Genomic DNA, 27,385 nt, shown 5'->3' with positions numbered 1-27,385 from the left:
TCCGATTCAATCTTCTTTTTTTTCCACAAAGGCCTTGGTGGCCAAATGCACATTTTCAGCTTGTTCATTATGCCGGAACGGACGGATAATTGGGTCGTCCAAAATTTGGTTTATATTTGAGTGCCGAGTAAGGAAAGGTAAAGAATGGGAGAAATGTTTCTGTGCTTCACATAAATGCATAATTTAGATTAAAATAGATGTCACACCAACATGTAGAAAATGTGTGTCCTCCGCTCGTTGCACGTCTTCATAAACACCATCTGGTTACCGGGCAACCTGCTGAGGGAAGGGATGAAGTCATGAGGGCGCAGGAAGCAAGGAGGTAGGAGGAGAGGAAAAAAGAGATGGAGAGGCAAAGAGGACACAAACGGTGAGACGGGCTTGTCAGCGGCATCATCTTCAGCTGATTCCATCAGCCTGGAGGACGATGCCGAGCTGTATTGTTCCCGCCAAAAGTGACGCGGCATCCATAAGGTCCGATGTGACAGCCGGACTCCGAGGACGGAATAAACCGTCTCTCTCGCTCTCTCCCTCAGGTGGCGATGAAGAAAAGGACTTTGACATCCAGAGGAACACGGGGACCATCTCCATCGCCCGCCGGCTCGACGCCGCTCGGCGCTCCAACTACAACGTGACGGTGCGGGTCACCGATGGCAACCACAGCGCCACCACACAGGTGAGGAATGTAAAAACATGCCTCGCGTTTGTAAAAAGTAGAAAAGGTAAGCTCCAAGGAAGGAAAGGAGAAAGTGAAGAATGGTCTGATTTTCCCTTTTTTTTGTAGGAGTAAAAAATTTAATTGTAGAAAATAAACAGAATTCAAAGAAATCAAACTAATTTGAATATGAGTCTTTTTGTAGTTTTTCGCATCTTTAGAAAAGTAAACAACGGATTTTGTCCTCGCTTTAATGTTTAATTGAATTGAACCTGTGTTCCACCTCCAAACGGCAGGCCTACATCCGAGTGCTGGACATGAACGAGCATCGCCCCGTCTTCCTGAAGCCGCTCTACCAGGTGAGAGCCCATCCGGTTGGTTTCCATTTGATGATCAGAGCTGGCAGGAGACGTACCCTGCCCTGGAGGACATTCTTTACCGATTATTCTGGGCGTGTCACAGATGCAACCAGGTGCAGAAAGCAGCCCACTGTAATCACAAGAATAAAAGTCCTGAAGGGATGGTTTATCACATTATGCATTAAGTAGGTATTATGTAGTATGCCGGCAGAGCTTCACTAATTTTGACGTGGTAATAACACTGAAGCTTTTCGAAGTTTAAAGGATTATCATCAACTTCTGCGGGAATGCTTTACTGTATTTATGAGGCGGTCCAACTTGCTGGTACAAGGCTGCCCTTCTTTTCATAATCACAGTCATCAACACCTCTCAAATTGTTGCTTTGACAGAACGTTTTAAAATCTTTTCTGCTGCTCTGCCTGAAAACTGGTGCTATAAAACTCAAGGTATTCTGTTTCCAAGCCAATTTTTATTCTTTCCCTTTCAACTCTAACAACACCCCCCTTCCCGCGTGCCTCCCTGTGCGCTTAAAGGTGAGGGTTCCCGAGGACACGTCCCCGTGGAAGGACATCCTGCAGATCAGCGCGCAGGACGCTGACATCAACAGCAAGCTGGTGTTCTCCATCCACAGCGGCCTCCACCCACTCAGCACCAAGCTCTTCCACCTGGACCCCAAGAGCGGAGTACTGGTCCTGACGGAAGAGCTCGACTATGAGACGATCTCCGTTCACACGCTCATTGTCATGGTAACGACTCAGCTATCTCAGTGGAATCTCGTGAGGGTGTCTGTGATGTGTTCTCAAGTCATATGACATTGTTCCAACTAGGGACACTTGATGAAGGAAGTTGCAGCTTAAAGTTCTCTGCATGTTTGTTTTGCTCTTTGAGAACAGCAGATAAAACCACGAATCTGAAGAGCAAACATTTTATTAATGCTTAAGAATTCACATTTCTAGTTAAAATCCATGCCTGGTAAATGTCTCTGAACAATGCGTTTAAATGTGTTTCAATTTTTATTTTTTTTATATATATGTTGCATTTGAATTTTACGTCTCGGTAAGCCATCCTGGGTCATATATTAAAAACATTTTCTTAAAGATGTTTCCGCAGCAGCCTCAGAAGTCTCTCACCATCGTAACATCTTCTTTGCTCCTCTTCAGGTGCGTGACCAGGAGATCCCGGTGAAGAGGAACTTTGTGAAGGTGTTGGTTCACGTTGAGGACTGTAACGACCACTCGCCGGCCTTCCTCAGCCCCCGCTACGAGGCCAGCATCTCCACCTCGGCCCCGATAGGCTCTGAGGTGGTCCGGGTCAAGGCCCTCGACAAGGACATGGGCAGCAACGCCGACATCAGCTACTCCCTCAACTCCGGTGAGCTTTTAAAGATAGAAAAAGGACAAATATTCAAGGGTTTAAGGTCACAGCGACGATGAAAACCGAAAACACAAGACACACCTGTTTAGACTCTACCTTGACTAAAGCACTAACAAACCGTAGCACTAACAAATCGTAGCACTGAAATTGTACTTATAATGGTACATTTCTATAACATGTTTTGAAACTGCTTATTTGATGAAAATTGTACTTTCTTGTTACTTGTTCTTCTGAGTTTGTATCTCTATGTGGAAATGCACTTATTGTAAGTCGCTTTGGATAAAAGTCAGCTAAATGACATGTAATGTAATGATGCCTTCGCTTTAACTGATTCCGGTGCAGTTTCGCTAGTCGATATAAAATGGGTACTTTGGAAGAGGAAAGTATTCTCCTCACTCCAGCAGAACCGAAAAAACTTTTTTGAAAGCTAAGCTGAGAGAATTCATCACAAACCAGTATCTGATTTTTTTATTGCATTGATATATAATCAGTTTATTCTGCTGTATCTTTTTGAGAAAACCACATTTTAGGAAGGAATAAATGCGTGACCTGTAAAATATTTTGAAAAATGGACACACTTGTTAATGCAAGGTGATGAAATAAAGGTAAAGTAGAGTCCTCATATAAGGTCAAAAGAAAGAAGCAGCAACGTTTCACATTTCACATAAAACATGGCGCACAAGGATAGAAATAATTGAAGATTGATCAGCATTTGTTTCTGAGTAGCTCATTTCTCTAACGCAAATTTCCCCTTTTTCTCCCTGCAGGGAACATCGACCACGTCTTCTCCATTGACCCGCAGCTGGGCTCCATCCACGTGGTCAAACCTTTGGACCTTCAGCCTCAGAACCGGTTCCACTTGACGGTGAAGGCCACGGATCAGGGCTTCCCTCAGCGCAGTGACCTCTGCACCGTCCACGTCCTCCTCCGCGTCTCTGACCACACCCCTCCCGTCTTCTCCTCCGATGAATACCTCGCAGAGATCAGTGAACTGAGCACCCGTGGGACGCCGGTGGTCACCGTCTCAGCCGCCAGCCCCGCCGCCGCCGTGCATTATGGGATAGAGGGTGGCAACCTCAATGGAACGTTCCACATCAACCCGCTCACTGGGGTGATTTCGACCCGGGAGCCCCTCGATTTTGAGAACTGTGCCTCCTACAAGCTCAAAGTCGCCGCCTCCACCACGGCCGGGGCCTCGTCCAGGGCCGTCGTGTACATCTACGTGATCGACGAGAATGACAACGCTCCGGCGTTTCAGCGCCAGGTGTACCTGGGGCAGGTCAGCGAGTCGGCTCACGTGAACAGCATGGTGATGGGGGAGAGAAACACCCCTCTGGTCATCCAGGCCTCGGACGCAGACAAAGATTCTAACTCCGTGCTGGCGTACCAGATCCTCGAGCCGGATGCCCTCAACGTCTTCCGGGTAGACTCAAGCATGGGCACCATCTCTTTAATCTCCCCCGTTGACTTCGAAGGCAAGGCCGAGTACCGCTTCACCGTGCAGGTAAAGGACTCCGGGGAGCCGCCGCTGTACGCGGCTGAGCCCGCCACGGTCACTGTTCGCGTCCTGGACCTGAATGACTGCCCGCCACAGTTTGACGCCCCCGCGTACGAGCCATCCATCATCTTCCCGGCCGTCAGAGACACGGAGGTGGTGCGCGTCGCCGCCCGCGACCCAGACTCGGCGGTTGCGTACAGCATCGCCGAGGGGAATCTGAACGACGCCTTCTCAATTCATCCCGACACCGGAGTCATCACCGTGAGCAATGTGTTAGAATTCCGGCCTTTTTACGAGCTGGTAGTCAAAGCGTCCGACGGGCTCTACAAAGACTCGGCTACCGTCAAAGTGAATGTGACGAACCTCACGGCGAGCGATCTTGGATTTGAGCAGACAGTATATTCAGCGAATGTTTCTGAAAACCTAAAGACAGTCAGAACTTTGGCAGTAATCAAGGCTAAGGGTTGTTTTTTAAATGAGCCTCTTACATATTCTATAATGAACCCGGTGGGGAAGTTCGTAATCTGCCCGACATCCGGGGTTCTTGAAACAACAGGTATCCCCTTTGACCGAGAGGAACGGGTGGTTTATGACGTCCTGGTGAAGGTAGAAGACACAAGGACACCGCCTAGGACGGCAATCACCCAGGTCAAGGTCTTCATCGATGACGTCAATGACAACGCTCCACAGTTTCTGAACTTGCCTTTTTCAATGATGATTTCCGAGAGCTCTGAACCAGGGGACGTCTTATATCAAGCAACTGCCATCGACGGAGATCTGGGAGAAAACGGGGCCATCGTGTACTCACTGGAGGAGGACTACGACCTCTTCAGGATAGATCCCGACATCGGCGACGTGTCCTTCAACAGGCCTCTGGACTTTGAAGCTCTTAGCAAGTACGTGCTGACGGTCGTCGCCACAGACGACGGCGAGCCCGGCCACAGCGCAGCGGCACAGCTCAGCGTTCAAGTGAGGAACCAAACCAACCCGGTTTTCCAGACCGTTCTGTACCCGCTGAAAGTCCCTGAAAGCGTCCCCCCGTTCACCACCATCTTACACGTGCAGGCCAGGAACCCGGAGCGCTATCGGCTCATCTACAACCTCGAAGAGGAAAACGCTTCTTTGCACTTTCACATTGATTTCAACACCGGTGCGTTGACTGTCACGGACCCGCTCGACTACGAGAGCCAAACCACGCACGCGCTGACTGTTCGCGCTACCGACTCTGTGACCGGAGCTTTCTCGGAGGCCTCCGTCGAAGTGGAAGTGGAGGACGTGAACGACAACGCGCCAGTTTTCTCTAAGCTAACGTACACTGTGACCGTTGAGGAGGGTCTTCCAATCGACACATCCGTGATACAACTCTTTGCCTCCGATCGGGACTCTGGCAGAAATAAAGATCTAACCTTCCAAATTGTGAAAGCCGAGGCTAACGAGACAGACTTCTTTGCGATAGACCCGGTCAGCGGCTTGATTGTCACAAAACAAGTGCTGGACCATGAAAACACCAAACACTTTCATTTTAAAGTTAAAGCCACTGACAATGGAAGCGTTCCTCTCAGTAGCGAAGCCCAAGTCTTCATAAATGTCACCGACGTCAACGACAACCCACCAGACTTTGTGAGCTCCCAGTACGACGTCTCTCTGGACGAATTGGCAAAGTGTGGCCACGTAGTCATCAAGATCCAAGCCTCGGATCCGGACTCCGTGGACCTGGAACACCTCAAGTATAAAATCCTCTCAGGGAACGAAGGCCGCTACTTCAACATCAACGAGTCTTCGGGGATCCTCTCCTTTTCCAATGTCTGCAAGAGGAATCTGGATCCTTACTACAACCTGACTGTGGCCGTGTCGGACGGAGTGTTTCGGCAAACGGCCCTGGTGAATATTGACATGATAAACAGCAACAGGCACAGTCCGCACTTCAAGCAGAGCGTCTACGAAGCCGAGCTGGCTGAAAACGCAGAGTCGGGGACTCGGGTGATCCGGCTAGCCGCCATTGACCCCGACGACGGGCCTTACGGCAGTGTCGACTACACCATCATAAACAAACTCGCGGATGAGACATTTTCCATCGACCTTGATGGGCAGATCGTTACAACGCAACCGTTGGACCGAGAGAACCCGGCCCAGAGGGTCATAGCCATCAAGGTCATGGCTAAAGATGGCGGCGGGAGGGTGGCCTTTTGCACAGTGAAGATTATTCTCACGGACGAGAACGACAACGCTCCTCAGTTCAAATCGTTGCAGTACCAGGTCTCCATTCAGTCGACCGTAAATATTGGCTCCCCGGTGATCCAAATCCTGGCTTATGATGCGGACGATGGGAAAAACGCCGACGTCACCTACACAGTGGATGAAGCCGACGAGGTGGCAGAGGACGTCATTGAGATCCACCCTTTCACCGGGGTCGTGAGTGTCAAAGAGAGCCTCGTCGGCATGGAGAATAAGATCTTCAACTTCCAGGTCAAAGCTCGCGACGGCGGCCTTCCTTTCTACAACTCCACGGTGCCCATCCAACTCCGAGTGCTTCCCCCTGAGGTCCCTCTGCCGAAGTTCTCGGAGCCCCTCTACTCCTTCTCTGCCGCGGAGGACATCCCCATTGGGACAGAAGTGGGCTCGGTGAGGGCGGACTCTGACATGCCCCTCATTTACAGCCTGGTGAACGGGAACACAGTGGAAAGCAACAAAGACCGAGTGTTCGGTTTGGACAAAGAGAGTGGAACTCTGCTCTTGCAGAATCCCATCGACCACGAAAAGACGAAATGGTATCAGATCGACGTGATCGCCCAAGGGAGCCACAACGGGACCGACGTTGCGTCGTTGGTGTCGGTCAGCATTGAGGTCCAAGATGTGAACGACAACCCGCCGATGTTTGAGGCGAACCCATACAGGGCCTACCTGGCTGAGAACATGCCGGCCGGAACCACTGTCATTCAGGTGGGAACGTTTTACCTTAGTATTGCTGGAACCAGGTGAAAAATCCAATCAGCTAACTCAGGGACACCAAACTAGCAATGAGGATTCATGGGTTTTAACCCCAAAATGGTCATTTGATAAAGAGAACTGCTCGCTTTGACCCACAGGTGACCGCCAACGACCCGGACACGGACACCAACGGCCGCGTGACCTACAGCCTGGAGCCTCTGCCCGCGGCGGCCGCGGACGCCACCGCCGTCTTCTCCATCGACGGAGACAGCGGCTGGATCACCGCCGTGCAGCAGACAGACTGCGAGGCCGCCAGGTTCTACCGGTTCAACGTGGTCGCCACAGACCACGGCGGGGACGTGGCGCTCTCCTCCAGCGTCCAGGTGGAGGTGACGGTGACCGACGAGAACGACAACCCGCCCGAGTTCTCTGACGACGTGTACCGCGGCTCCGTGGTGGAGAACAGCAGCCCCGGCCAGGTGATCGTCTCCATGACGACCACGGACGCCGACGTGTCGCTGGAGAACCGCCTGGTGACGTGTTACATCACAGGTGCGTACGTCCGAAGGGGCATTAGTGTGTGTGTGTGTGTGTGTGAGAGTTTGAGTTTGAGTGTTCATCTTTTATTTGTTCGCCCACAACTGAGTCATGAAAGTAAATTATACAGCCACAGATTAATCACAAAGAGGAGAAGGTTGGACAGCCGACATGACGGGATTACCAACCGAAACCCTGCAGCTAAAACAAAAAGTGCAAATCCCTTTCATGTTTCGTCAGACTAAAGCCGGATCATTCTTAAGCAGCCCGCTGTCATAACAGAAGAGCATGTGCTTTGGGTTTATACATAAATTGTAGGGGGTTTTCTAGCTTTGACAATAAACAAAAAAGCGATAATAATGAAGGGATTATTCAAACAGAGGAGAAATATGTGTTTTCAATGAGCTTGGGATCTTAAGAAAATGTGACTCCACAGATCATTTCCTCGCTTTGCTGCAGGTTGTTCATGTAGTTTGTACGTGCAGACCTTCACACAGCTTTAAAGAACTCAAACAGTTTCCTTCCGGGGGGGTTGAAGCTCCGTCAGCCTACACAGGTGGTTCCCTAACTGCTGCAGCACACCAACTGATGACAGATTTCATCTCAAAGGATAGAAGCTTGTAAGAAAACAATTAAATAAAATGTATGCGGATCAGTCCGACCAATAATGAAATTCACCAAGAACACAGAAATTCTTCATTGGGAAAAACATGTCATCTGAACCCGATATCAAAGTTTCTGTTTGAATGAAACAGGAAACCTGTAAATTCAACATATTGATATTTATCAGAGCAACAGAGAGACACAACAATGAGTGCAAAAGCAACACAAATCACCCATGACCTCTGAATCCTGCTCACATGACATCGGTCCCCACAAAGAGCAACGAGTAACGCTGGGCTCTCCATCTGGTCCTGCAGACGGAGACCCGCTGGGCCAGTTCGCCATCATCCAGGAGGACGAGGGCAAGTGGGGTTTGATCTCCAAAGAAGCCCTGGACCGAGAGACCAGAGTCCGATACGCGCTCAAGGTCACGGCCACCGACGGGAGGTCGGAGGCTCGGGCGGTCGTGGAGGTCCACGTCCTCGACCTCAACGACAACAGCCCGCAGTGTGACCAGGTGAGGGGACGATACGCCTGCTGAGTGGCAAAAAGGTTTACCTTCCTGCAGTAAGTTGATACTGGATATAGTAATGAGGAGAGGATTCCTCCCCAGCTATAAACCCCTCATGTGCTCTCGTATATTGTGTGGCGCACCATCCATAACAGAACTGGGCGCAGTGCACTCGATTCTGCAGCGTCGGCACTCAGACCCTCTTCATTCATATTTAAAAAAAAATTCAATATCAGTTCTGAGAGGAGCCTCCACGCTCCGAGTGAGAAATGTGGCCTGTTGTGATTTTGGGAAGCGTAAACAGAGGTTTTCTTTTAAGCCCCAAGCTATGAGCTGTTGTTGTTAGTAGAGTATTCATCAGAAAGCTATCCTTCGATTTCTTACAGCAAGCGTCATACACTTTAACACCACAACAATTTAGTTGTTTAAATTTCTATTTAACCGCTCTACACCATTTTAAGACCTGATGAGCTTTTATTTTAGTCTAATCACTTCATGTTTGAGATCATATTTGTTGATCTAATCTTTACGACATTAAACCTAGATAATTTTGTTGTCGTTGGTAATTTGTGGACAATTATGGGAATCGTAAAATTATGGTGAACTGCAGAAATCGCAGTTCATTTTCCAAGTAGCTCTCCCCGCCTGCAGCTTTGCATTTTGGGGGTTAAAAGTCATGTTTCAGAGGGTCTTTACATTTTTAGGAATATACTGCATTGCATCTTTTATTGTGGTTGATTTTTCTATTCTATTTGATTTCAATCAATAGAACCTGTTTCTTAAGGTCTACTCTTGGTTACCTGCCCAACTTCAGCAGAAAAGTGCAGTGTGCTAGCGGAGGGTTTGATTGTTTTTATCACCCTCCCTTCCCAGCTGGTGTACACAGAGGCGGTGATGGAGAACTCGCCCTCCGGCATGTTCGTGCTGAAGGTGTCGGCCTCGGACCCGGACCTGGGAGCCAACGGTCAGATCTCCTTCACCCTCCACGGCCACAACGCAGACGTGTTCCACCTGGACCAGCGCACAGGTACGGGCTCACATGACACGAGTGCTTCCCTCTTTAAGTGTTGGAGCTGGTAATACCATCAGCACTGTGCAAAGAACATTTCCTTTGTCATCTCTTGGGTGGGGGTGATGAGGGATTTCTGTCATCACGTCTTTCTCTTTCACTTTTTTTCTCTTCTTTTTCATTGCCAGGAATCTTTTCCAAGATAGGAAAACATTGCACTGCACTGCTTATTCTCCATATAAACATTTAAAGAATAATGTGAAAATATACATTATGCAGTAGATATAAAGACAGCAATAATAACCAGAATTGGGTGGTATTTGAACATCTTCGAGCTTAAAAAAACCCTGTATTTATTGACTCCCCAGGTCACCTGTTCACTCTCGCCGTGTTGGACCGGGAGAGGGACGTGGAGTACAACCTGGTTGCCAAGGCGACGGATGGCGGCGGCCGGTCTTGTCAGGCCGACATCCGGCTGACCATTCAGGACATGAACGACAACCCGCCCCGCTTCTCCTCCAGCCACTACGAGGTCACCGTGTTCGACAACACCACCGTGAGGACCCCTGTCGTCGTGGTGTACGCTAAGGACCCGGACACCGGTGGGTTCTGTGAACGAGTTTTAAGAGGCCGCAGATGGCATTGTAACGTTTTCTGTCAGGTTAGAACACGCAGACTCAACCCCTTTCTTAAGTCCCAGTACCAGGGACTCCTAACTCTCCTAAAGCCAAACACAAAAGGCGCGCCTTTATGTGTGTGCGGTGTATTAATTCTGAACATAATAAAAGCCTTTCCCAGCAGGCTCTGCTTTCGTAATCACCCGATGCCTCTCCACTGTGTCACCCAGCTGTGCTACCAATTATCTGCTGCTCAGACTTTAACCCCTTAATGATTGCACGCATTAACCGCTCGCTCTAATTTTTAATTCCGTAGCTTCTGTTTGGTGATTTGTCAAAACTGCTTTGGTTTAGTACCAAATACCATTTGCACGACCATTGCCAATCAGTTTGTGTGGAGAACTAATCAGCAAATGATAGCATGCCAACTCGATAGGCCAAGTGGATGAACATGTTTTATGTGCTGTCACTGCCAAGTACCTGCAAAAACAAACATGTTAGCTTCTTGACTCAAATGGAGCGAGTCTCCATCCGACTGTCCCTTAAACCGGCTCGTCAGAGGTATTCACCGCCGACTCGTGAGATTTACGTGACAAGGCTCAAAGGTCAAGGTGCGTACCACGCGGGCGCAGCAATCTGTTTATTGACCAGTAGGAGATTTTGGGTGCACAAAAGCCCAGTCGGAGTGTGGACTCCAGCCACGCTAGAGGATGCCGCGATGTCATCGGGGGGTTTATTGTTCAAGGAAGTGCGCCGTCGGGGGAGTGAGGGGGGAAGCATGCTCCTTTTGAGCGGTAGAATATGAGACTCCCCATTTCTCCTGGTTTAGTTCTGTAACTGCTAAACAGCACAAGTCACTTTTTTTACTCCCCGGTTTTGTTCATTTGTTCCTTTCTGTTTCTACTTTGTCATTTTCTCTTGTTTTCTACCTTACTGCACTACCTGATAAGTACTACCATATCAGTCCTTCAATTTGTGTTTCAGCACACAATTTTTTTTTCACTTCAATTTTTTTTAGATCTGAACAAATCTGAACCTGTCTCTCTGGGCCGGAAGTTTGCTGATGCAGTTTGATACAAATTTCCACTGCACTGTTGGAATGTTTTATTCATGGGCCGGCTTTGATCGTTCGTTGGGTTTCTCTTGATGTAAACAGCCAAGTCTGATAAAAGTTAACTGAAACCGACAGTTTTCCCTCATCTGAAAACAACCGCAGTTCTGAAAACACACACACACACACACACGTGCACGCACACCGGAATAGTCACAGTTCACACAAGAAAATCAATTCTGATGGACACATAAACCCACTCATACAAATGGTGTGCATGCACAAAGACTAAGATGGACACATTCAGACAGGTAGACGCACACACACACACACACACACACACACACACACACACACACACACTCGGAGCAGGTAGGGAAACGGGAGTCGACCGAACAGGTCAGCCACTCCTTCAGATGTGCTCCAGCTTGTCCTCTTTCTCCACTCAGTTTCGCACAGACAGCAATGAGTAATGAGCTTTTCTTTTTCATTTGCTTAAGTAATTATATAGAAAAACATGTTCTTTACCTGCAGGTTTCCCAAAGGGCAGAGATGCGCTGTAAATAGAAAGATTCGTCAGTAATATGCGCCTAATTGTCCTTCCCGCGTTCATTCAGAATGAAACTGGTGTTGCAGCAGTTACATTGTAACTTTTTCGCAACATTTCACACTTGGGAAACAGGAGCAAAGAGAGACTATACCAATGACATGACAACAGCCACTGGTTCTTTGGAAAGCAGGATTTGAAATGTTGCCCTTTAACCACAGCGCCATCTTTGGGAGGATTCATTTGCAAAACTCTTCAAAAACAAAACTTCTCCTCAGACAACTTTCCAAATCACCGTTTTGTTGAAGCTCCGTTTGAGATGAAATGTTGACCTGCAATTCCAGCATTCCCATCATTACCTTTAAACATCCTTTGAAACATTCACAGCCTGGGATCACTTTAATAAGCAGATTATATTTAAGAAGTTACAGCCACTTTCTGCCATTGACATATTCCCTTTCATGTCCTTATTCTGAATTATAATAATATTCCTTCTCAGCTGTTTGAAGGTGAAAAATAAGCAATATTCCAGTTTACACACAGCAATGCGTACGCCGATGTAAACGCCTCCCACTCACCAGCACAACCTCTTTAATCCTTCGACCACCTTCTGGAAAAGGTCGCCCCTGAGATATTTGCAAAAACCTGCCGTGCACACGCTGAGCGAGTGTGCTGTTCACATGCACGGAGCATGCTCCTACGAGATGAACATCATGGGCATGTCCCACAGGCCTGAGGGAGCAGTCATATTACTATTTGAATAATAGGATTGAAAAGGTCAATTACAGCATTTCACCACCCTGGAAAATCTCAGAGTTCTGCTGCCTCCCTTTTTCACAACTCCAGGTTTAAAACAATTCAGTCTATTCTAGAATTTATTACCATTTCACGGTGTGCTCGGTGCACACCGTAACAATAGAGGAGGTACACATCATCAACACAATACAAATGTATATCAACATAGATTCTTTTTTAAATGCCAGCACTAACACGTGGAAAAACAAAACAAAAATGTTGGGTATGGAAATAAACTTTAGCTGGCACAGATAAGTTCATTGAGAATACTTTTTGAATCTTTTTGTGATGCTTCCTTCGCTGCCTCATTCCGGCTCCTGCTTCTCATCGGCGGGGCAGTCTGCACACCGCACTGATGAATCAAAACGTCGCCGGTCGGGTGTCTATGTCGGGGGATAAATATGGAAGGTGACTTTCATCAGATGGGAGTATTTTTTCCCCCGCCGTCCATCCCTGTGGAAACGGGTGACGTTGCCTTTGAGGGCGCTCTGGGTATTCGTGTTCTCTAGCAGATGATTTATGTGTGGATCGGTTGCCCTCGTTGGCCTTTTGCTCTCCTGCCACGAGAAAATCAAGAAACATTCAAATGCAGTTTGCCAAAAATAGCGGGATGTCCTTCTGGATCTGGCTGCTGGATGTAGTGTCATGATCTAACGAACACTTTCACGCTCCCAAAGGAGGCAAAAAATCATTGTGATTGTATTCGTTGTGTGAGTTTTGACATTTTATGAGGGGAGAACATCAAAAGAATCGTTTCTTTAAGATGTATCTTAATATCAGTGACATCGCTGACGTTTTATGCAAAGCCCTGTGAGCTGGACTCCCTTGTGGTGGTGGACTTGCCGCTCTAGTAGCGTGCATAGAAATCCCTGCGGATACGTTGATGATTTGCCACCTTGACCCTTTGATGTTTCGATGGTTTAACATCTCAACAGTTTCACTCTTTAATCATGGTTAAAAGTCAAATGATGTGCTTTGACATTGTGTCCTCCCCTTTAATCATGAACTCACTGCATAACAATAGTTCATTCCTGGACTGGTTTGTTTCCCCTCTCGATGAAAAGAATCCTCAGGTGTCTTGTAGCAGCAGGTCTGTGAAGGCCGATACACAACAAACATGTCACATGACTGAAACCAATTAAATGACTTATCCACCCGAGCAGTTTGATGCGCTTTTCTCTCCTGACCCTGTTTTATGTTCCTGGCTTTTGATTTTTTTTTCACTTGTAAAATTCCATATGGAAAATGCTGGAAGTAAAGTAGTGAAATATGTCTTTAGTGCAACTTAATTCTAAAGCAGCAGCATACAATTTTTATAAGTGGCTTATTTGGGGTTGACATTTTCAAAGACCAATGTAGAATAAAATGTCATTGATGAAATATTTTTAAAATGTTGTGCTGTCTGAGGAAAATAAATAATTGGGTTTTATCCTCTCCTCCTCCAGGTATAAACTCCGAGGTGAAGTACTCCCTCCTGGCAGGTGACGGCGGCTACTTCTCCCTGGAGGAATTTTCCGGGATCCTGCGGCTGGAGCGACCCTTGACCCCCGAAGCCCCGGCCTCTTTCGAGCTGAAGGTGAAAGCCACCGACCGCGGGCTGCCTCGTCACCTCTACTCGGTCGCGGTCGTGACGGTGGACGTGGTCTCCCTGGACGACTACCAGCCCATCTTCCTGAACTCGGAGTACACCGCTCGGCTCCCAGAATCCCTGGCGGTGGGGTCGGAGGTACTGAGCGTCTCCGCCCTAACGAGGGATGGCGGCGGGCCGGATGCCATCTTTTACCGGATCGCGTCCGGCAACGAGTTGGGCTGCTTCCATCTGAACAGACAGACAGGTTGGGGATGTTTTTTATACTTTTGTATTGATCGTACGGAAGGCTGTCGCTTGGATGCCTGGAGTCTGGCGGTTAGGCGGGCACCATCTTGGATTGGGCAGAAGTTAACGTTAACATATTTCCGCTTTAGAGATCTAAAAAGTGGAGACCTGTCAATCAGCCTGTAGCCCTAAAGCGACCTCTGCTTTAGGGCGTGTTTAACTCTAAACAGGACCATCATTTATTGAAAGAACATCATGCTGTATTTAAGAAGGATTTAAACTACAGATTAAGACCATAAACTTTTTTTTCAATGTCACCTGAGGGAATAAATCAAGTGCTCCTTTTTTCTTCTGCATCAATGAAGTGTGGCTCCGCAGACTGGCTGGCAGCCGGAGAAAACACCCACCCACACACTCACACACACACTCACACACTAACACACTCACACAGTGCCGGATGACAGAGACACTGGGAGATAAGTGGGGGCGAGCTGGTGAGTGAGAGATGACAAGTTGAGAATCGATGCGTGTCTCGGACTGGAGTTAGTCAGTGCGGTTTTAGTACGTTTTTCTTTTGAAAAGAACAAAAAAGTGTCAAAAATGACGTAAAAGTAGCCAGTAAATTAGTTTTATAAAACTATTTAATAAACTCTCCGGCAGCAGTCAGAGATCCTCTCTTTTAGAAACAACCCTTTTAATTGTGTATTTTCTTTGCCTTTCTTCATTCACATCCACTAGAGGCTGTAACGAGGCTCCGGGGAGGAGAGAGCAGGAGGTGGAAAGTGTTTTATGGGTCAGAAGAACCGAGGACCTCAAGCCATCTGAACTCAATAACTAATAAAAAAAATAATAGTTCCAAATGACACATTGGATCCCCGTAAAGACCCTCGATGCCTCTTTCATTGCCGCAATAAATGAAGGTCAAACTTCACATGTGATAATGCACAAAGAGATTTATCATCAAACTCACAGCTTCACCCATCTGACAGGAGTCGGGGTTCACCACGTAGGAGGGCGTTAACATTCGAAGCGCCTTGCCGCTACCATTGGAGCATCCTAAGGGGGACATTGTGTCTGCAGACTCCTCCGGTCACATAGAGGTCTATGAGAAAATAACGTCTCTCTGATTTATTCCCTCAGTAAACATGGGTTTATGGTCTCAATCTCTAGTCTTCTTCAAGCACAATGTTCATTTAGTAAATCGTGATCCACTCCATAAATCAGGTGATGTCGTACGTATGTATTGTGACATACATTTTTGTTTTTTGAACTGTATGAAAGTTTAGTTTCAGTATTTTTCATGGTGATGAATTTTGGGGGTTTTGGGCCCCCGTCGGTTAATAAACACTAAACAATAAACACGCCTCCTTCTCCTCCTCTTCCCGTCGCAGGCCTGCTGACCCTGGCGGCGCCGCTGGACTTCGAGGTTTCCCGCGAGTACTACCTGTCCGTGGAGGGGAGTCGCGGCAAGTCGTCCCTCGGCGATGTCGCCACCGTCATCGTCCACGTGACGGACCTGAACGACAACGTGCCGGTGTTCGGACGCGGCGACTACAGAGCCGAGGTACCGGAGGACCTGACGCCGGGCGGCCTGGTGCTGAAGGTAACGGCGATGCAGGGTGACACGGGACGTATGTTCAAGCTGTTGTTAACGTGCTGGAGGCGCAGTTTCCATATAAATATTTATTTACACACACACACACACAGAAACAGTATCGGTAGGATGGTGTTTGCACGTGCAGTAATTTACATACTTTTACCAAGAGTACAAACTGTTGTAAAAGCTTGTCGACGGGGTTTGTAAGGTTACACTGATTGATTGAATGAAGAATTCCTTAACGCACACACGGTCCTGTGACAACACGTCGGCCGCCGTCTGTCAGCGCGCAGCAGAGATAACGCAGCGGAGCCACAGCTCAGCGGCCGGCTTCATCTGTAGTCGTGCGGCTCCGCGTTTGACATTTCTCCCCTCGGGGGCCAGTGCTTTCATCTTCCCCTGTTTTCACCGTTCAGCTGTAGGAACATTTGACATGTTTGAAAGGCTAAAGTCATGAAGATGAAAAAGAGAAAGCTGAGAACATGGTTTTATGGTTAAATATGAGTCATCCAAGTCTAACAAATGAATCTGTCGTCTTGTCACATTATCTCCATGGGGAGGGCATCCAAGAGGGCACTTTGTCATGTTTTCTTGCACACACGACGATGCAGATACCCTCTGAGTCCACTTTACCGTTGTGCCTGTTGGGGGCGGTCCGGGTAAACGCCTCCCTCTCTCCGCCTCCCAGGTGACAGCCAGCGATCTGGACGGTCCCGTCAACAACCTGCTGCGTTACTCCATAGTGAGCGGAGATCCCCTGCAGCAGTTCTCCATTGACCCACGCAGCGGAGAGATCACCGTCCGCACCGCGCTGGACAGAGAGCAGGTCGGCCCGCATCTGCGTTTTCGGTGATTCTAAATGCACGACACAAAAAAGGGGGGGGGCGCCAATCGATTACCTCCGTCTCTTCCGCAGGTGCCTCACTACTCTCTGACGGTGCAGGCGGCGGACGAAGGGGCCCCTCCTCTGTCCTCGGCTGTCCTCATCGCCATCTCGGTCGCCGACGTCAACGACAACTCGCCCGTCTTCTCCCGGGTCAACCACAGCCTGCTGCTGCAGGTAGGACACCTGCCGTCCCTCGTCAGCGTATCCCTCCGCGTCACCAGGCTCATGCGAGCCGCCTGCAGAGAGGCACCACCCGGTGTCCAGAGGGCAGGGAGATCGCCCGTCACGATTGGTCGAAAAACTCTCTGGTTTTCGTGAGCGTGTCTGTGAAAGCATGACCTTTGATGGTCGTTAAAACGAGGGTTTGGTTAAGGTCAAGGTTTCTTTCAATAGGCTCTACTGTATTTCAACATTTAGAGAGAGCTTCTATCAAAGCATCAGATGTTTCAAAACCTCTGAATGCTGTGGACTGACGTAACATCCTCTTGACTTCTCTTAATCGCTCCGTCATACCGGGTTAGAGGCCCCTCGTGTATTTATGTTTATGTTTTCTGCTGCGTTACATAAATTACATAAACATTGAAAAGTTGAATAGAAACGGGACTGTTGCTGCTGCAGGGTCACGTTTTCGTGTCACGCTTTCCTCTGAGTCGATTAGTTCCGACCGCGGCATCACGAGCTGAATCAAAGGGATGAGCTCCGCGTGGCTCCTTTATCGGCCCGTATGGTCACAGGTGTTTCTGTCCCTGGGACCTCTGGTGTCACAGTGATACTGTGGAGAAGGTAAAGGGAGCAGGCTGCAGGCCGACACGTGATCCACCTGGAAGGTGAATCAAACCCTTTTTAACATTCCTCTCGCTCTGCTTTCCTGATTGAAATTTAAAAGACCACATCTGAAAGTGATCTTTTAGCCCATTGCCTTTAAACTGCTGCCCAAAGCAGGCTGTACGTTTTTTAGATTGATTACTTGTTTTCCTTCCATTAATGTCAGCGCGCGTATGAAACTCTGCACACGGAGCCTTTTGCATGGCTTGGGATAGGTAATCCATCATGGAGAACTTCATTATGTGCTGCTGCTAAGGAGCTGCTGTAGAATATTTCATTGATACGCTACGTTGTTGTAGAACATAACAAAAAGATGGATGGAAAGGTGGAAACGGTTATGGAGAGTTTGTTGTGTTTGAGCACAGATTACAGAGCTAAAGTATTTAGAAGATTTTAACTTTCAACACTCGAACCAATAACAAACTGACCGGATCAAACAAAACAACGGACGCGCCTGAATTATGATGACATCACAGCTCAAGGCTGCAGCCTTTTCACTCCAAGCCGAAGCATCATCGAATAAATCCGAAATAATTAGTTTGAAAATGATAAATGCTGACAAAACTTCAATGAGGTGGAAAGAATTGGGGCAACAAAATGTGGTCCAGATCATACGGATCACTTAACAGCAAGTTGTTAATCAGGTGCTCGTCTCTAAAATGTATTTTAAAGTAGTTCCCGTGGTTCTCCTTTGTAGTTGAACTAACCCCCCGTCCCTCTTTCCTGGTGTCCTGCAGGAGGGCGAGCCGGTCGGCAGCGGCGTCCTCCAGCTCGTGGTGACGGACAGGGACGCGCCCAAGAACGGCCCGCCCTTCTCCATCCACATCGTCAGCGGCAACGAGGACCGCCGTTTCCACGTGGACCAGGGGGGCCTGCTGTCGCTGTCCGCGCCGCTCAGGAGGAAGGTCAAGCCCCACCACCAGCTGAAGATACAGGTGGGGGCTCTTTGTGCACCGAAGCAAAGATGATGAAACTATTTTTTCTTCACATCCGGCTGCGGTTGAGCTGACTGCAGGCTGCAGATCAATGCCTCGTCTTTACCCCCTGGATCTATAGCAAGGTGTCCCGAAAACTAAGCTCATTATAGAGAAAGTTTGTTTTAAAAAATGTGCTGGAAAATGAAAATTTATACGAGGCTACTGCTTTTAAAGATTTACAACTCAATTTTCTAGTACAGCTGAATGGGCATAACAGTGGACTGCTATTGGATGGATTTTCTTTTGGCTGGTTGAAATGTTTTGGGATTTAAAACTGCTTAATTACAATATTTTGTTTTAAATTTATACTTTTTTTAGGCGCTCAAAATCCAAAAGATCCAGACGCAGCATTTAGAGTTTTGTCTTAATAACAAAGCAACAGAATAACTAAACTCTAGAGAGCTTCACAATTAAACTCGTAATCTTTGTGTCTCACGCCAACTGCTTTCGCCCCCCAGGTGACGGACAGCGGCCACCCCCCCCTCTCCTCCATCTGCGTGGTCAACATCAACGTGACGGAGCAGAGCAAGTACCCCCCCTCCGTCGTGCCCCTGGAGGTCTTCGTCACCACCGCCGGCGGGCCGTTCGCCGGCCGGCTCGTGGGCCGCCTCCACGCCTCCGACCAGGACCCGCAGGACATCCTCGCCTACCGGCTGGTGCCGGAGCACCCGGCCGGCGGCCCCTTCTCCGTCGACCTCGCCGACGGCAAAATCTGGGCGGACGAGAACCTGCGGGAGGGCTCCTACTCGCTGAACGTCAGCGTGACGGACGGCAAGTTCAGCGTCTGGACCGGGGTCAGAGTTCACGTGTGGGCGGCGGAGCAGCGGGCGCTGGACTCCGGCCTCACGCTGCGGCTGGGCGGCTTGTCGCCGGAGGAGTTTCTGGGCGACCACTGGAGGGGCCTCCAGCGCAGCCTGGGGGAGGCGATGGGTTTGCCCCGGCAGGAGCTCCACCTGGCCAGCCTGCAGCAGGCACCCGACGCCCGGGTCCTGGAGGCCCTGCTGGTCTGGAGGCCTCAGAGGGGAGGAGCCAAGGCTCTGCCGACCAGCAGGCTCGCAGGTGAGCGATCAGTTAGTGACACGCGCTACGTGATGACTGTTTAAGATGTTAAGACCAGCTTCGCAATGTTGAGCGTTGGTTCCCGTGAGATGAATGTGCAGTTCATCCTCCCCCCTTTGATGCAGGTCATATCATACCGGACATCGAGGACTCTCTGGGCCTCAGCGTCCTCGGGGTGAGCCACAACGGATGCTTGGGCGCCGGCTGCCCGCCGCGAGGCTGCAGGAACGCCGTCCGGCTGAAGGCGGAGCGACCGAGCCACTTCACCACCGCCAGAGCCGGTTACATCACCCCAGGCCACGCCTGGGAGAGCGCCTGCCCCTGCAACGGTACGCCTGGCGAGGTGGGGTGGGAGGGAGCGCGTGCAAGTTCTGATGCAGAGGAGCAAGTTATTTTATTAGAACGCATAGAGTAAAATAAATTATTATGAAAATCAATAAAAAACAATATTGTTGTTACTATTAAGATTTATTTTGTTCTGGTCTCATGCTGCCAGGCCCACATTGAGATGTCAGCTGATGGGAGTAAACGCTTCTCTAGAGTCTCCCCTGTGACCTTTCCGACCCTATAGACGCGTCTTCTGTCAGATTAAAATCCCACTTTTCAGCGATCAAAGAGCCTTCTTCTCAGGACCTGTTCAAACACAGTAAATCTCCCGCCGGCCCTCAGATAGTCATTCCTGTGAGGATTAGCGTTGTGAGGACACGGTACGAGCCGGCGAGGGGCCGGTCCCCCCCGGAGATTCTCCGCTGCCGTCTTTTGAGCCCACCCCTAAAAATGAGATTAAGTCATCAACTTTTCACATTTAATTATGAATTACAACAGATTTTTTTCTCTGCAACAACAATATGTGAATTCCCAAAGATGAGAACACTGTGCTGGCTTCTTTCTAACTGGTGCACACAAACAAGTAGAGGATTCTTATTTCATTTTATCAGTAAACACTGTGGACCAAACCTTCTCAAATAATTACTGGATTGAATACATACTAAATGTTTTCCAACAAAGGCAAAGTTGTTGTTTATTAGAAGCACCCTTTGGGAACATCCTGATATTTTACAAAGGTCAGACCTTCCATTTTGTGTCCATCTGATCTGTTTCAAGACAAAAGCAGCTTTTCATCAAATGTTGAAAAACGTTGTTGCACTGAGAAGCTTCTGACATGTGACATCCCACCGAGTCTTCAGAACGAAAACCAGTTGGTATTTAAAAACATTTATTGAAACGCATCATCGCTCAAAGACGTTTTGTCCTTTATCTGAATCACCTTCACAAAAATTAACAGAATTATTTTCCAAATATGTCATAATGTGGTTTTCTTTCTTTGAAGCTTTTTAAACGCACCGTCGGAGGTTAAATCAAAAGCAGTCGAACATTTGCAGTTTGTCTCCTTCATAATCACCCAGAATGCGACGTGTGATACCAACGACCCCGCTGGCGTATTCAAGCGAAGCTGTGGAGCATCTATTTGTTAGTTTATGCACCAGATACAAAAGAGATAAGAAGAAGAATGCAACTCACCAGTGTTTAGGTCTAAGTTAAGGTCAACCAATGCCAATCTAATGCCTGTGTTGCTTCTGTCTGCTGCAGAGTCGGCGCTGAGGTTCGATGGTAAGTCCTACCTGAGGTTCCTCCACCAGATGGACGAAGACCGCCACGACTTCAGGCTGGCGCTGCAGTTCAAGACGCTGCAGGACCACGGCCTCCTCGTGTCCGCCAGCGGCGCCCGCGACTGGGGGAGCTTACAGGTATTGGACCGCCCGGGGCCTCTGATATCCACGGCAGTTCTTCCCACCTTTCAGTGCCGTTAACCAGCTTCTTATTTCCATGGCATTGATGGATTGATTGGAGTTGGGTCCCGGCAGCATTCATTGGAAACTTTCTCAAAGACAAAGTAGTGAATAAAACCAGGGAAACGCAGCAAGCGAACAACACCCAAAGGGAGGCGTTTTTAAATATCAGTTTTATTCGCCCTCGAGCAGGTATGTAGTGTGTGATTTGCTCGTCGAGTTTTGCTTCTGCGCGCAGATCTCGTTCCAATTTTCCGAAGCCGACGCTAATTCACTGTGGCGGCGAGGCCAGCAGGTGTATTCTTTCGAGAGACGTGAATAAATTAGGACTTGGGATGCAGCCGGAGGCTTCTCCTCCCGGGCGCCTCATCATCCGCGGGCACAATCCATCATTTTGATAACTTCGGAAATTTCCCTCCTGGGGTTTCGTTTGCACGGCTCGCACGTCCCACGGTGGATCTCACTGTGAGTGGAAAGGTGAGGTCATCGGCGTAAGGCGAAGTGGTCGAGTCTCTCGCCTGCCTCTCTCTGATCACCCGGTGGAAGCTTCCAGAGGAGCAAGACGCCTCGAGGCGGCCTCTGGCGAAGCGAAGCTCATCGGCTCCATCGAGAGCCTCGTCTTTTGAAAAGAATTAACGTTCCGGGCCCAAACAGAGACGGCTACAAACCGGGCCGGACAGCTAAAAGAAAGTCAAGGGACCGAATGTCTCTTCAAATGCAACAATAGCCGCAAACACAAGGTCAAACAGCAAGCAGCGGTGGAGCTCTCAGTGAAGCTTTGCATCCCGATTGCTGCAGAGCTTCGGTCCCTGCAGGGCGCCCAGAGGACGCCGCGGTGCGTCAAACCAATGCCGTCTCTCTTCAAACGCCCACCGAAGGTCAACACAGATGAAAAGACAAAGCCTTCGGGTTTGTTTCTCTTCCCCCCCCCCCCCCCCCCCCCCGTGATGAGCCACATCTTTGGATCGGACCAAAGAAAAGTTTAAGAAAGAGAATTCATCTGCAGAACAAAAGCTCATCGTTTTCACACGTGAATTAAAGAAGCAGATCAATAATGCAATGATGGTGTTGCTGCTCAACAGACCTTCAGGGTTAAAGGCTTCCTGCTCACGGCCATCGGCTCCAGCAGGTTGTTTCCTTTGAGCAGCTGTATTTCAAGACTTCTGAAATCAAAGCGCGGTTTAACCAACAACGAATAACCTTCCGCGTCCGAGCGTCTCCCCGACCTCCAGAACCGCCTGAACTGCTGCAATCACACAGACAAGGCTTCACAACGCTGACGGTTCCACTCGTTCTTCCGGCACATTGAAAGCGCCGCGTCGTCACTGACCCCTTTGCGCTTCCCTCCCCAGCTGACCGACGGCGAGCTGCTCTTCAGGTTCAGCTGCGGAGGCGCCCCCCCCGGCTCCCTGCGGATCCGCTCCGACGGGGTGTCGGACGGCCGGTGGCACGGCGCCCTGCTGGAGGTCAACTCCAGCGCCCTGCGGCTGACGCTGGACGGCCGGAGCCCCTCCTCCGCGCCGCTGGCCGAGCCGTGCCGGATGCTGAGCCGCCACGGCGCCCTGCTCTTCGCCTCCCCGCCGCCGGGGGCCTCGGACCCGCGGCGGAACTTCACCGGCTGCCTGGACGGCCTGGAGCTCGACGGGGCGCCGATCCGAGCGGACGCCGGGGCGGCGGAGTGGGACGGGCCGGGGGGCCGGCGGGTGTTCGGGGTCTACCGGTGCTGCGGCGGGGCGGGGGCCTGCGAGGGCGACCCCTGTGAGAACGACGGGGTCTGCGAGGACGACGCCAGCGGAGGTGAGTCCACTGGAGGAGTCGCCTCAGCGTCAGTCAGTGATGAACTCGCTGCCCTTCTCATGCGCCTTCAATTAAGAGTTAACATAAAATAAGGGCTTCTTTGAGAGGATTGGGGCCCGCTGTTGGAATCCTTACGTCAAAAGTGTCGTCTTCAGGTTATCACCGAATTCATCAGCTCTTATAAAAATAAAATCGTGTTCAGAGAGTCTTTTATTTAGAATAGCTGTAACCTACCAGGAAGCCGGGGGGGGGGAACTCTGGTTAAACAAAACAAGCCCCAGCGCCGCATCACAAACCCTCTGTCCTGCTCCTTTATGGTGGACAGAAGGTCACAGCTGGGTGTTTCTCAAAAAATCCTAGGTCAAAGAAATGGGATCAAACCACAGAGTCTTTGGGGTTTTTTTTCACTGCAGAATACAAAGCCCCCCCTTCAAAGCCTTAAATTTTAATAGTGGGCTGAGAAAATAAAACCAATATTTGTTATCAAAACAGAGGGAGACTGGTTCTTCTTTCTTCTTCTTCTTTAGTATTATTATCTGATACTGGTTAAAGGCTGTCTCATACTGGTTTAATGCTCTCTCATACTGGTTTAATGCTGTCTCACATCCCTGTGGGGGTAAATCAGCTCTTTTCACATCGGATGATTTGTGTTTAAACGTAAATACAAAATGTCCGATTAAGTAAAACATTATACTGACTGTTGATACTAGTTTGAAGCTGCTGCACGTTGTCCGTTGTTCTCCCCACGCAGAGGAAAGCCGTGTCCTCCCCTTTGAAGATCCGGTTGACCTTTGCTGTGACGTCTCGCTGCTTGAGGGGAGGACTCCTCTAAGACGTGTGTGTTTTTTATTCTCTCTGCAGAGCCGCGCTGCAGGTGCGCGGGACTCTTCCACGGATCCCGCTGCGAGCTGACCGACAACCCGTGTGCCTCCAAGCCGTGTGACCACGGCCGGGCGTGCGTCCCCAAACCTCAGGGATACATGTGCAGCTGCCTGCCGGACACACGGTAAACACACGCACAGGTCGAATTTATTCCCGGGGCTACCTTGTGATTGACGGATCACTAATGAGACGCCGGCAGTCTTTCAGTCTTTTTACGGTTTGTTTATTTACTTTGTGGAAGTTAATCAACGATTTTGCTCGCCTCAAAACGTCTCGTTCACAGTTCAGTGGGGACAAGACGGTCGAGAGTCTGAATGCAGAATTCTTAAAACCAGCGGCTGACGTCACTTAAAATTTTAAATGTAGTTTTCGTCTCTAAATTGTGAATGAAATGAAGTCACAACACAAGATGAATTTAGGTGAAGAGCTGTAACTCTCCCAGGTCACGTACACACACAGAAATATTATCACAATGCCAACATGGCGTGCTGAGTAGAAACCACAAAAGGCGTGCATGGTTTTTAAACAGCATGCATTCATGATTGGATGCCCTTCGGCGTAATCACTTGGGGAGGAAAAGTACTGATTCATCAAAGCCGCCCCCCGTCCATGTTTTTTTTTTTAGCTTTTAAATGCATCTTACTGTCTTCGTTGATGAAAAGTGTCATGTGTATTTACGTGTTACTGTCTCCATATCAAATTTGCACGTCGCCATCGAGAAGTCACCTGTCGGTTTGACGGCCGACGTCATGAAGCTTAGAGTTTAGGTACACGCAGTGATCATATTTTGAGTGACATAGAGACATGTCAATCACAGTAACCCCCGCCTCAAAGCCACCCTTTAGACTCGAATGAACATCATGCTGTAATGAAGAATACCTCAAACAAAGACCATAAACTCATGTTTACTGAGGGAATGAATGAAGAGAGAAGCAGTCATTCTCTGGGTCCAGAGGTGTCGCCCCCTGGTGGTCACTAAACAGAATGCATCTTTACACTATGCCAACACGATGCTACATTAGCATACCGACGTCATCCTTCGTCCATACAAGTGCACGCGCGGACATGTCACAAGCACCCGTCCTCTGAATCGCTCAGTGAAACTTTCCTCCTGCAGGTGCCACAACCAGACCCAGTGTTGGCCCAATTCGTGTCCTGCACGCTATGGTTGTAAAGTCACCGACGACGGCATCTACTGCGACCCGCTGCCTCAGGTCAGTCCCTTCACTATCGGCGTGCGTGTGTGTGTGTGTGTGTATGTGTGTGTGTGTGTGTTCTCGATGATCCTCAATCCATCAACGGCCCTGCGCCTCCATCAGGTGTCTCGGAACACCAGCTACTACGTGGAGATGGTGGGGATCGGTGCCAGCGTGCTCGGGTTGCTCTTCTTGGTCGGCGCCTTCGTCTGCATCAGGAAGCGTTACGTCCAGCAGAAGAAGAAGGAACCCGTCCAGGTCTCCAACGGGTAAGAACACGCGTTTGAGTGCCAGGTTTATTACCTTTTATAGTTAACTTTACTGCCAATATTACTTTTTATTATTGTTATTGTAACTTCTTATACACTTTATATTCCTACTCTTGTTTTCACAATTAATGTTATTTATTTACACTTTATGTTTATTACCCGTTGTTTGTATGTTTATATTTGGACTATTATTGAATTATTTATTACTCTGCTGTTATTTTATTGATCTTAATAGCATTATCCATAATCTCCAAGTTTAAAAGAAATACCTCTGTAGTCAGCTGTCTTTTCATAAAATGATGTCACAAAGCCTTAAAGTGGAAATCCAAAAGTCAAATTTGAATCCATCAAAAAACAGAAACGTCATGAATGAGATTGAAAGCTGCTTTTCTTCCAGCAAAATGAATATTTGACTCATTAAACCCTCAGCTACTTCCAACCCAATCTGACCAGGAGCCTCAAACCCGAGCCCCCCATGGAGATGAGCTCGCTGGTGGGTCCCACCAACGACCTCGACCACTCCCCCTTCAGGTCGCTCCGCCCCTGCAGCCAGATCGTGTCCTCGGGGGGCGAGGTCTACGCCCCGAAGACGCAGGGGCCGGTGGTGTGCAGCGTCGCCCCGAACCTCCCCGCCAGGCCGCCGTCCAGCTCCGACAACGACTCCTTCAGGAAGAGCCGCTGGGACATGGACTACGAAGGTAGGCGGGGTCTCTAAGGGAAGAGAGTCCTCCTCAGAGCCTTCAATGTCGCAGTGTGACCAGAGCCGTCAATCACACTGCTGCTGGTGTAATATCTCCAGATATTTAGTTCTGGGGGACGGTGGGTCGATGAGACCGGTGTCCACATTTATCTGTCCTCGGCGTCCCAGCTGTGACTCATTTTTGAGTCTGCACCACCGAATGAATATCGTCCATGTGCAACCTTTTCGGTAATAGACTGAGACTGTTCAGTGCGAAGCCACGCCGTGACGTCACAACGTCAGGGGTGCATCATGGGAGGTGCACGGGACTCCATTAGACACCGTCACGAAATAATTTTTGTGATTTTGGCAGGTTTTTGTCCTGCACTTTCTCGCTCTCTTTTTTCATATACAGGTGCAAAAGCTCATTACTTTTTAGTAATTCAACTTAAAAGGTGAAACTAATGTGTATATATATATATATATATATATATATATATATAATAGCCATAATCATCAAAATTATATCAAATAAAGGCTTGAAATATCTCACTTTGCATGTAATGAGTCTAAAGTAATGAGCTTTGCACGATATTCTAATTTTTCGAGTTTCATCTGTATAATTGATATCATTCTATATTCTGTGATACCTTCCATCTTTCTCTCTCTCTCTCTTTGTGTTTCTGACCCCTCTTGAAGTTAACTTCTCTCGCCTCCTTTTACTTAATCCGTCTGAAGCAAAAACCGCTTAAAGAAATATAGATTTCACTGTCACACAATGTTTGTATTCAAACATTCAGCCTCTCATCTGGTATTTCCACCATGCACTTCTTTTAAAAAAATCTTCACCCGCTGCTTCTCTTTTCAGATATTAAATCCAAAAGCTTCCAGGGCCTTAAAGTTCTAGGGGAAAAGGGTCGAGTTGTAGTCTAAAAGTATTGCATGGATATTTCTCTTTGTGTCACGGCACAGAGTTTTTTTTCAGTAAATGTTACACTTTAAAGCGACTTGAGTCTCCCGGGTGGAAGATGGATGTTATTCACCCGAACCCTTGATGAAGCCTCAATGATCGGCGGTTGATTCATGGACAAACGTCACGGATTGAAGCTTCAAAGGAAGGAATAATTG

General features: G+C 48.8%; 1 protein-coding gene across 2 annotated transcripts in view; it reads left to right on the top strand.

The window, feature by feature from the left end:
• The window catches only part of fat2 (FAT atypical cadherin 2), a 56,474-nt gene that overhangs the window by 26,711 nt on the left and 2,378 nt on the right, over positions 1-27,385 (top strand). Inside the window, exons 7-28 of one of the 2 annotated variants that reach the window (XM_037459866.2) lie at positions 537-676; positions 952-1,014; positions 1,548-1,760; positions 2,175-2,385; positions 3,156-6,826; positions 6,973-7,366; positions 8,272-8,471; positions 9,339-9,492; positions 9,843-10,076; positions 13,930-14,319; positions 15,692-15,903; positions 16,586-16,723; positions 16,814-16,957; positions 18,346-18,543; positions 19,044-19,644; positions 19,770-19,973; positions 21,235-21,392; positions 22,787-23,231; positions 24,093-24,237; positions 25,231-25,327; positions 25,433-25,578; positions 26,032-26,276. In XM_037459866.2, the coding sequence (XP_037315763.2) occupies positions 537-676; positions 952-1,014; positions 1,548-1,760; positions 2,175-2,385; positions 3,156-6,826; positions 6,973-7,366; positions 8,272-8,471; positions 9,339-9,492; positions 9,843-10,076; positions 13,930-14,319; positions 15,692-15,903; positions 16,586-16,723; positions 16,814-16,957; positions 18,346-18,543; positions 19,044-19,644; positions 19,770-19,973; positions 21,235-21,392; positions 22,787-23,231; positions 24,093-24,237; positions 25,231-25,327; positions 25,433-25,578; positions 26,032-26,276 (8,403 nt within the window). Of the gene's footprint in view, positions 1-536; positions 677-951; positions 1,015-1,547; positions 1,761-2,174; positions 2,386-3,155; positions 6,827-6,972; positions 7,367-8,271; positions 8,472-9,338; positions 9,493-9,842; positions 10,077-13,929; positions 14,320-15,691; positions 15,904-16,585; positions 16,724-16,813; positions 16,958-18,345; positions 18,544-19,043; positions 19,645-19,769; positions 19,974-21,234; positions 21,393-22,786; positions 23,232-24,092; positions 24,238-25,230; positions 25,328-25,432; positions 25,579-26,007; positions 26,277-27,385 lie in introns of both variants that reach the window. The other variant, XM_037459864.2, reaches the window with a different exon arrangement.

This window comes from Pungitius pungitius, chromosome 2 (assembly GCF_949316345.1).
Source record: "Pungitius pungitius chromosome 2, fPunPun2.1, whole genome shotgun sequence".
Taxonomy (NCBI): domain Eukaryota; kingdom Metazoa; phylum Chordata; class Actinopteri; order Perciformes; family Gasterosteidae; genus Pungitius; species Pungitius pungitius.
This window is presented reverse-complemented; position numbering and strand designations above follow the sequence as displayed.